This window comes from Centruroides sculpturatus, unplaced genomic scaffold (assembly GCF_000671375.1).
Source record: "Centruroides sculpturatus isolate CEXI.00-Female unplaced genomic scaffold, Cexi_2.0 scaffold1527, whole genome shotgun sequence".
Classification (NCBI taxonomy): Eukaryota; Metazoa; Arthropoda; class Arachnida; order Scorpiones; family Buthidae; genus Centruroides; species Centruroides sculpturatus.
The window spans coordinates 71,383-82,093 of NW_019392614.1; the positions used below are offsets into that span (position 1 = coordinate 71,383).

The 10,711-nt window shown below is 27.5% G+C and overlaps 1 protein-coding gene across 1 annotated transcript; it reads left to right on the forward strand.

The window, feature by feature from the left end:
- The first annotated feature begins 744 nt into the window (after window positions 1–744).
- Window positions 745–9,176, forward strand: LOC111617706. The gene is made up of 2 exons (XM_023358997.1): window positions 745–2,129; window positions 8,997–9,176. Exons 1-2 carry the CDS (start codon window positions 746–748, stop codon window positions 9,110–9,112), a joined length of 1,500 nt encoding a protein of 499 aa, XP_023214765.1. The 5' UTR covers window position 745; the 3' UTR covers window positions 9,113–9,176.
- Window positions 9,177–10,711: the final 1,535 nt, after the last annotated feature.

Here is a 10,711-nt window from a genome sequence, read left to right on the forward strand (position 1 = left end):
ATTAGAAACAAGTTCAACATAGCAGCATAACTAGACTTAGCAAGAATTCTGCATTACTAAACACAGCCCTGCTTCCTATTGTTCAAACATTGATATCTCAGTTATTTTTCATTTTACATACATTGTTCCAATGCCTTTGGCTGTTTTCTTACATGCAGAATCTCATGACATCATGAATTCCTGGTATTTGTATTGGAAATTTTCAATTTTCTACCCTTAATTTTGTATATCATAAGTGCAAGTTACCCTGAAAGTGAACAGATTCCTTCCTTTCTGCACTTCTGAGATTGCCATTAATTAGTCAAGTTACTTAATGACAACCTTGTATCTATCTAGTTTACAGGAGTTGTATATCAGGCAAGTACCTTGCCCACTTGGTATGCTTGATTACATATCAGAAACTTTTGTGATTATATCAAAAATGTTTACACAAATAAACTGCTTGCTTTCAGTGAAAAATTTATTTTCACTGAATATTAATTTGAAAATATTAATTTTTAAATTAATATTACTGCACATTTATTTACTTGGTATACTAAATATTTTTATTAACAATTTGATATTTTTTTACATATTTTAATTAGTTTTACAAGTAAAACATTAAAAGGTTAATTATTTTCATGTTAGAATAATTAAGATCCATTTCTTTCAGATCTTTATATATATATATATATAATTTATTTTTATTATCTTATATTCTATAACGAAAACTGAAAATGTGAATGATTTTTTTCTTATTACAGATATGTCAAAAATTAATGTTCGGTCAAGATTTAATGGCAAACCAAAAAGTCTTCCAAGAAGACAATCGCAAAGGAACTTAAGTTCAAACAGTGATTATATTAATAATGAAAAATTACAGTTTTCAAGCAGTGATGAAAATGAAAATGTTAATCCTTCATTTTCAACTCAAGTTAATAAATCTCCAATGGTTATGAGAGAATGCACAGAAAATTTTAATTCAGCCTCAGAGGATAATTCTTCTAAAACTGATTCTAATAAAGCATCTGAAAGTTACTCAAATATACATAGTTTAATTCCAATATCCAGAAATAAAAGTAAATATGAATTACCTAGCAATGTGCCAGAAATATCAAATAATTGCAAAATTGAAGAAAATGTACAAAAACAAAAATCATCACACTTTAAGGAAAATTTATCTTCTGATAAAATTTCACCTAACAAAAAATGTACAAAAGTTAAAGGAAAATCTCCTGACAGAAGAAAAACTTTTATCATTTCTCATGAGAAGAAAAGTCTGAAAAGAGAAACATATACAATATCTGAGCTAAATTCAACTATTGCTTCTCTTTCTAAAGTGGAAGATCCAAATAGTTCAGAGAATTCATCTCCCATAAAAATATCAAATAACTGTGATAAAATAACAAGTTCATCTGTTGTCTTTGAAAACATTTATAATAAAGGTCTTAGTTATGTAAATTCTAATACAAACTTAATTTCTGCAAATGAAAATGAAAAATTAGGAAATAACAAAATTGAAAAAAGTAGGAGTAGATTGCTTTCTCATAACAAGGGAATATATGAGTCTGATAAAAATACAATTAAAGAAATGAGATCTGCTATTGAGAAATCTAAAAATCATAAAATATCTACAGATAAAAAAAAGATTGATATTGAAAGAAATATCAATATTAATGAAACAAAAAGTTCAAGCAAAAAGAATGTTAAATTTGAATCTATCAAATATTGTCATAATAGTGATCAATTAGTTGTAACAAATTCAGTTGATGAAAATATGTTAAAAGAAATATCTCCAATTGTTTTTCAGACTAAAAGGAGACAGAAAAGTATTAGAAGGAAAAGCTTAACTAATAAGAATAATGAAACACAACTGCCTAAAATAGATAATGATATTTTTGATGAGTGTCATATGAAAGAAAAACTGTTTAAAAATAAAGAATTAACTACACAAATAGCTAACAAAGAATTAATTATACAATTAGATGATGTATTGACACCAATAAAGACTCATTCAAATAAAACAGAAGAAAATTATATTTTTATAACAGATCCTTTAGATGGAAGCTTTCTGAAGGTAGATACTAGTATAAAATTGGAAGAAAATTCTGTTAATGAACAAAATGAAGAAAGTCAAGATAACATAGAAGGTAACTTATCTTGATTATATTATTTATTTAAACTTATGTCATATATGTAAAGTTTTTATGATATTTTCTACCGAAGCTATTAAATTTTAAATACAGTGTATTTGCTTTATAACATCTTGTTTTACAGCTGCTTCATTTTACAATTAATATATGTTGTCTATTATGATTACATAAAATTTCATATTTAAGTATTGCAGTTTTTTGTTAGCCATTTCAGTGTATTGTTTTTCAACTCAAAGTTTATTTCCAAGAGTATAATTTCATTTTATTATACTGAATCTATGGAAAATTTAGTTTAAATGATTTGCTTATTGATAGTTTCTAGAAATCAATGTCATAAAAGTGAGAAACTATTGCAGTAATGGCCTTTTGCAATTTATTAGAGTGATAATGATATAGGTAATGTAATTTCATCCATTTTTTTGTGCAATTAATCTGTAAAATAAATACATTTCAAGTGAGGTATATTTTAGAACAAATATTTTTTAAACTATTATATGTTAATACTTTTATACAAAAAAAGGATATTTAAATTTAAAAAAAATTTATTTCTTGTTCTAATTTAAGAAAATGTAACAATCTATTTACTCCCATTCTAATTAACATTGTTGGCATGATAAGTAACAGACTTGAAAGTGCAGTGATAGAATTTTTAATTTTAAATACGATAGTATTTAAAATTAAAAATTCAATATTATAATATATATTACATACGATAATAAATACGATAGTATTGCTTTTTTTAACCTTTTGCACATTTTTGCCACTTCACATATTTTATCTAATTCAACTTAAAAGTTATGCACCTTAAAGAAAAAATTCTCTGCTTTCAATTTGTCAACTTAAGTTAGAAGGAAAGCTTATCCAGAGTATCTACTTATGTCTTTCCAACAGTAAGAGAGATCTTTCCAGCATTATATGTGTATATGTATGTATGTGGCACAATCTTATTTCAGGACTAAAGTAACCAAAAGAAATCAATTTAATATGATATCAAATAGTATACAAATAATCTCTGACTAAAGAATAAAAAAAACTTTGCAGAAATTGATACAAAAAAGTGAGCTTTATTTTGTTAAAGGATATGTTCAAAATGATAGGCTTCAGCAACAAAATAAAGATTTAGATCAGTGGTGTCCAACTGAAATTGTTTACTGGACAAAAAAATAAAAATACATTGTGGGCTGCACATATTTATTTATAACAAAACATTTACAATTCTACAGTATTTTGTATGTATTTTAATGTAAAACATGTTTTTCAATTTTTTCTCTTAATTTTTTTTAATATCAACAGGTATTTTCAATGTTATACAACATAGTTGGTTTTTTAAATTTTCATCAGTCAATCTATTACAACTTTTACATTTAACAATCTTCAATTTTGAGAAAAAAGATTCACAAAGGTAGATGGTTCCCATTGCAGATGTAATGCTCATCGGCAGTTTTTTAGGTTGGGAAATTTATCCTGACAGATGTGTTTTTTTTTTTATAAAACTGAACTTTGTCATTGGCTTCAAATATAGATTTCAATTCAGAAGACGACTGGAGTTCTATTAACTCATCTGTAAATTTGTTGAAGCTGATTCCACAACAATGTCAAATGAACATAAGAAAATATTAAATATATTTTCATAATTCCTTAAATATGAAAATTTCTTCTGAAATTTTTATAANTATTAACAGGTATTTTCAATGTTGTACAACATAGTTGGTTTTTTAAATTTTCATCAGTCAATCTATTACAACTTTTACATTTAATAATCTTCAATTTTGAGAAAAAAGATTCACAAAGGTAGATGGTTCCCATTGCAGATGTAATGCTCATCGGCAGTTTTTTTAGGTTGGGAAATTTATCCTGACAGATGTGTTTTTTTTATAAAACTGAACTTTGTCATTGGCTTCAAATATAGATTTCAATTCAGAAGATGACTGGAGTTCTATTAACTCATCTGTAAATTTGTTGGAGCTGATTCCACAACAATGTCAAATAAACATAAGAAAATATTAAATATATTTTCATAATTCCTTAAATATGAAAATCTCTTCTGAAATTTTCATAATAAATTAGTAATTTCTTGTGTATATTCATTAAAATGTTTTTTGTCACTATTAAATATATGTAACAGTGGAAAATGGACTGTATTTTTTGATTTTAATTGACTTTTATAAAGTTTGAATTTTGCTATGAATGCTTTTATATTTTGATAACAGTCTGTGATAAATTTGTTTTCACCTTTAAGCTGCTTACTAAGTTTGTTTAATTTCATTGTGATATCTGTAAGGAAACATAAATCCAAAAGCCACTGTCCATCAGATAATTCAGGAACATTCTGATCATTTTCATTCATAAAAATTCAAATTTCTTCCCTCATATTCCAAAATCTTACTAAGCATTTCCATGACTTGACTTAACCATCAAATTTTTGTGTGAAAAAAAGCAAATCACTGAACTCAGATTCCAGTTCTTGAAGATAATCTCGAAAATGACAATGATTCAAAGAATTATTTTTTATTGTATTAACTGTTTAAAAACTGACATCACACGGTTCATATTAAATACTTGTGCAGATAAATTTTTAAGGTGGAAAAAAAAAGCAATGACAAATGAAAAGCTCCAAAGATTTTTAACTTTTAGCCAGGGCTGTGGAGTCACGTAAAAATCTACCGACTCCGACTCTGGCTAAAACACCAAAACTCCACGACTCCGACTCCGACTCAACAGCCCTGTCAGGGCTGTGGAAGTCGCGTAAAAATCTACCGACTCCGACATTTCCTTACCATCCGGCTCCGACTCCGGCGAAAACATCAAAACTCCTCGACTCCGACTCTACAGCCCTGCTTTTAGCATGACTTCTCTATGCTCAAGAATTAATTCAACAGCTTCAATATTCTTGCCAATCATTGAAGAAGCTGCACCATCTGCAGTGACCCCAATTAGATTTGCTAATTTTAGTCCATGATCATGCAAGCATTTTATGACAGCTTCTTGTATATTTTTTGCAGTAATTGTGTCTTTCAAACTCATAAAATCGAGAAATTCTTTAGTCACATTCATTTCACTATCTCTGCCTCAAATAAAAATGGCAAGTTGTATCCTTAATATCTGTTGTTTCATCCAAAGCCAGTGAAAAATACACAAATTTCTTAGAAAACCATGTTCAGCATTGAACAAATTTCATTTGAAATGTTATCAATTCTTTGCACTACAGTTTGATGTGACAGGCTGATTTNTTTTTATTGTATTAACTGTTTAAAAACTGACATCACACGGTTCATATTAAATACTTGTGCAGATAAATTTTTAAGATGAAAAAAAAACAATGACAAATGAAAAGCTCCAAAGATTTTTAACTTTTAGCATGACTTCTCTATGCTCAAGAATTAATTCAACAGCTCCAATATTCTTGCCAATCATTGAAGAAGCTGCACCATCTGCAGTGACCCCAATTAGATTTGCTAATTTTAGTCCATGGTCATGCAAGCATTTTATGACAGCTTCTTGTATATTTTTTGCAGTAATTGTGTCTTTCAAACTCATAAAATTGAGAAATTCTTTAGTCACATTTATTTCACTATCTCCACCTTAAATAAAAATGGCAAGTTGTATCCTTAATATCTGTTGTTTCATCCAAAGCCAGTGAAAAATACACAAATTTCTTAGAAAACCATGTTCAGCATTGAACAAATTTCATTTGAAATGTTATCAATTTTTTGCACTACAGTTTGATGTGACAGGCTGATTTGACTGAAAATCTTATCTTCTTCTAGAACAATTTCTTTGGCTGCAGTAATAATGCATTCTTTGATGTATTTACCATCTGAAACAGTTTCATTTTTTCCCCAATAATATGTGATATTTGCATGCTAGCATTAATTAATGATAGTGTCTGATTGAACTGTTTGTTTATGAAATATATTTTGTTCCTGCAGTCAGACTTGCCTTAAGTATTTGTAATTTCACTTTTTTGTTTGTTGCTAGTATATTTTTTAAAATTATGTTTTTGTTCATAATGTCCTTTCAAATTGTATGATTTTAATATCTAAGTAGAGTTAGATCAAATTAAACATATAGCTTTGTCTTTCATCTGAACGAAAAAATACAAATTTTCCCATTCACTTTGAAACTGTCTGTTTTCATCTTCAAATTTTCTTTTCTTCTTTTAGACATAATGGAATTAAAGGGTCTAATAGATAAAAATTACTTAAAAATAAAATTTTATTCAATCACATAAAATAAAATTACTCACTGTTTATTTAGTTTAGTTTGTATTGGGTTATTTGTTAATGTTCACATACACAATATGTTTCAGCTACTAATAAAACAAGAAGTCCCTTCTAATTATAAATGCAGCAGTAATGAATTCAATGCTTCATTACTCTGTGAAATCTATGTTAATTATCAGAGATAGCTAAACAGAATAACTTTATTAAAAATGGCTGCCAAGCGAAAAAAAAGAAAACCAGTACCTAACTGTTTTCCAATTTTGAAATGACCTATAGCACAACCATTACATGAAGTGCTCCTTTGGTGGCTAGCTATACTCAAATAACTTATACCATAAAACATAATTAAACTGTTTAAACAATCTAAACATGGAATGATTTAAAATTTTAAATCTATGTGCACATGTAACTCTGTAATTCTAATTTAAATTTTATTAGGTTTATTTTCAAAGAATTTAAAGAAACAATAAAATCTCTTATCATTTATTGGAAACACAGAAGATTGTTGTGACTTAAGAATGCATCAATTGTTTGACATTTATTTCACATATAAGGCAAATTTAAGGAAATGTGATTTTGTTATAACAAAACACAAATTTAAAAATTTTTTTTTGTAAACAATAAATAAATACGTGTACATATGTACTGTTNGGTTCGAAATGCATATGTGAAAACTAATAAAAGAATTTATTAACCTTTGCTGTGAGATAGTCTACCAAAAGGATTAAAGAGACAAAAAATTCATATACTCAAATAACTTATACCATAAAACATAATTAAACTGTTAACAATCTAAACATGGAATGATTTAAAATTTTAAATCTATGTGCACATGTAACTGTGTAATTCTAATTTAAATTTTATTAGGTTTATTTTCAAAGAATTTAAAGAAACAATAAAATCTCTTATCATTTATTGGAAACACAGAAGATCGTTGTGACTTAAGAATGCATCAATTGTTTGACATTTATTTCACATATAAGGCAAATTTAAGGAAATGTGATTTTGTTATACCAAAACACAAATTTAAAAAATTTTTTTTGTAAACAATAAATAAATATGTGTACATATGTACTGTTCATACATATATAATATATGCAATACATTGGAAGCTTTGTTAAAAAGTATTTAACAACTGTTTTAATTTCTGAGTGTAGGTGATAAGGTGTTATACATCAAATTCATGTATTTAACTACATATGTGATATTTCATTGTAATAAAAATTTATACAAGATAATTATGGTTTTAAAAGGGCCACACAAAAACATTGACTGGACTGCAGTTGGACATGGTGGATTTAGATGATCAAGCATGGTGTTATGGATGACACACACAATTCCTAGTGTCACTATTTTGTAAGCCTCTTATATGCATTTTTCCAGTTTACGAACATCACATGGCACTGTTGGATATGTGTCATACATCTATGCTTTTAAGTGACCTCACAGGAAAAGATCCATAGAGGTGAAGTCTGGGGACCATACTGTTCTTGAAACAGGGCAGTGTTGTCCTATCTAACTGTTGCCAAGCTGCTCTGTAAGCCACTGATGCACATTTGTCCAGAAATTAGGTGACAAACCATCATGTTGGTACCAAATCAATTGCAATTGCACCTATGGCAAGTAATCAAACCATTCATTCACTGTTGTGTTTACAATTGATCAGTGTGTTGTTAATGAGCACAGGACCAAGAGATTGCTCCTTCCAAATTTCACACTAGATGTTTAAGATAAAATGCACTTGGTGCCATGTATCTTGCATGCATTTTGGAGATTGCTCTAGCTAGTGTGACAGTAATACATTCCATTTTGGGAAAACAGTGTCTTATCAGTCCACAAAATGTGATGGAGTTACGATTCATTGTGCTGTAAATTTAACATCGTGTTGCACTTTTTAAATTTCTGTGTGGCATCTTCTGCACTGGTTGTATGTAACAGTGGAATGAGTGCTTGTCATGGTAATGTAGTATCCAATCTAATTGTATGTGCTGTAGTCCATAACCTAACCTAATCTAATTGATCAATCAATGCTAGAAAAATTGTTTTTGTGCCCCTGGATAGATAGATATTTAAGTGAATGCATTGTATATGTTAATTTTTTTTATTTTATTAAAGATTCTTTATATATTTTTACAGAAAATTATTGTTATTGTTTTCTGTAATGTTTTATGTTAAATGGTGGTGGTGTTAAATTTTCTACTGTCACTTTCAAATTTGTGCACAAACATTTTAATGAAAGTTCTTTGAATTTCATACAAAAATATGTACATATGTTTTACGTAATGTAATATTGGTGTAAAAAAGTCTCTCTCTCTCTCTAACATTATTAAGAATATAATTATTAAATCATTATTTAAATAATTAGTAGTAATTAATAATAATTAAATTTTTAATTACTAGAAAAGTATAGGTATAATACTGTGTCATTGCTACACTGTATTTAATAATAATTTGAAAGATTGGCAAATTCCATATAAAATCAATATACAGCAACATTGTTATAAATAAATTTAAGCAAAAATTGGTTGACACTGAAAAATGTACTTGTGTTATAGATATTCAAAATATTTTAATTGAAATATGATTCTTGATGATAATATACATTAATTTATTGAAATAGAAGTATATTTAAATATTACAGATATCAATAACATTAATGATGATACAGAAAGTTTACACAGAGAAGGAAGGAAACGACGTGCCGTAGTTGGTGTATCATATAAGGAACCACCTGGCAATAAGTATGATAATGATTAAAGTAACACAGTGGTGCATTGTACTTCAAATTTAATTCATTCTAGGAGGTTATTTGAACTCTGAATTGTACAAAGTCTTAAGCAATTTTTCCCATTAGAAATAATGAAATGTGAATCAATCCATTAAATAAAATAGATTCTTTATGCTGATAATTATATATGAAATGAACAAAACTATCTTTAGACATTAAAAATTCTTTTATAGTGGTGAAATTAACACTAATGCTAATTGAATTATCACTTTAGCAATAATAAAAACAAATACTTTCAATGTTGCATAGATGCCATTTTCAGGTAAATAGAATGTTTTAAAAATACCATTATAAAATTTGTTTGAACAAAAGAACACAATTAAATTTGTGAATATTAAAATTCAAACATAAATATAAGTGAAAGATAGTAAAAATATAATGATTTTAAAGGTGGATAAAATAATGATAAAAGTAATCAATAATGTAAATTACCAAAAATTGAGAATAAAAATGTAATAAGAACGATACTTAAAAATAAAAAATATAACAAATATAAATTTAAATGTTTGGCATAAGGTATAGTACTAATCATCTATATGCTTGAATAGTGTTTCATATGTTTGGGATTTCTAGAGTAGGTTTGTTACATGGTTCTAATGCAGATATATATATATGTATATATAATAATGATTCCCAAATGAAGATAGATTTGCACTCAACACATTGTTGTTTGAGTAATGATGTTTTGGTCTTTGGCCCATAAAGGTATATCATGATTCAGTCCATTTTTAGAGAATTCTGTGGCATGTTTGCTGTTCACAATATTCCTCTGATCTTCCATTAGTTGGCATGAAAGTTGTCTGTCTGTAGCCCTTATGTGATGTAGCCTTGAGTCCACGTGGGCTAGATTGCTATAAAGGTTGATACCTTTATAGGAACACTGTTTCTCTAATGTTGTAAAACTATCACTGTCAGTACAAAGAAATATATGTAATGGTGGCTGAGGCTTAATTGGGAGACAGTGTTTTTTAAAAACCGTTGTGATTCTTAATGTGATAGGACTTAAATAAGGAAAGAATGGGCTTGCAAATGTTAATTTATCATTTTTATTGTGTAGTGTTGTGGAAGGGAAGAAGGATCTATTTACACAATTTTTGATGTGTTTGAAACAATATTTTTATATTATCTGTATTAATTAATATTACAATTTGCCTCACTACAATGCAAATACCATGGTGACATCACGATACCTAATAAAACAGCTGCTTGATGTTCTTTTACTCATTTTTTGAGTAATCTCTTCATTTCTCCTATGTGATATTTAGTTTCATTTTCACATGTACAGAATATTTTGTAAATGACTCCAGCTATCTTGAGATTCTACTACTATTCTTTTTCCATTGCTAAAGTGATAATTCTATTAGCATTAGTGTTAATTTCACCACTGTGAAATAATTTTTAATGTCTGAAGATAGTTTTCTTTATTTTTAATTAATCCTTCTTGTACTGTACATGGAACAATACCCATTTTGATAAACTTAAAACAGCAAATACACATAATTTAAAGTAAAGACAACACAATTAAATGTCCTAATAATAAATTAAAACACAAAAAACATAAATAAAAT

What these genes read in the sequence shown, in the direction of transcription:
- LOC111617706 (XM_023358997.1), top strand. Translation starts at nt 746, where the DNA reads ATGTCAAAAATTAATGTTCGGTCAAGATTTAATGGCAAACCAAAAAGT. An exon ending in AAGTCAAGATAACATAGAAG is followed by an intron (nt 2,130 to 8,996) that starts GTAACTTATCTT and finishes TAAATATTACAG; the next exon opens with ATATCAATAACATTAATGAT.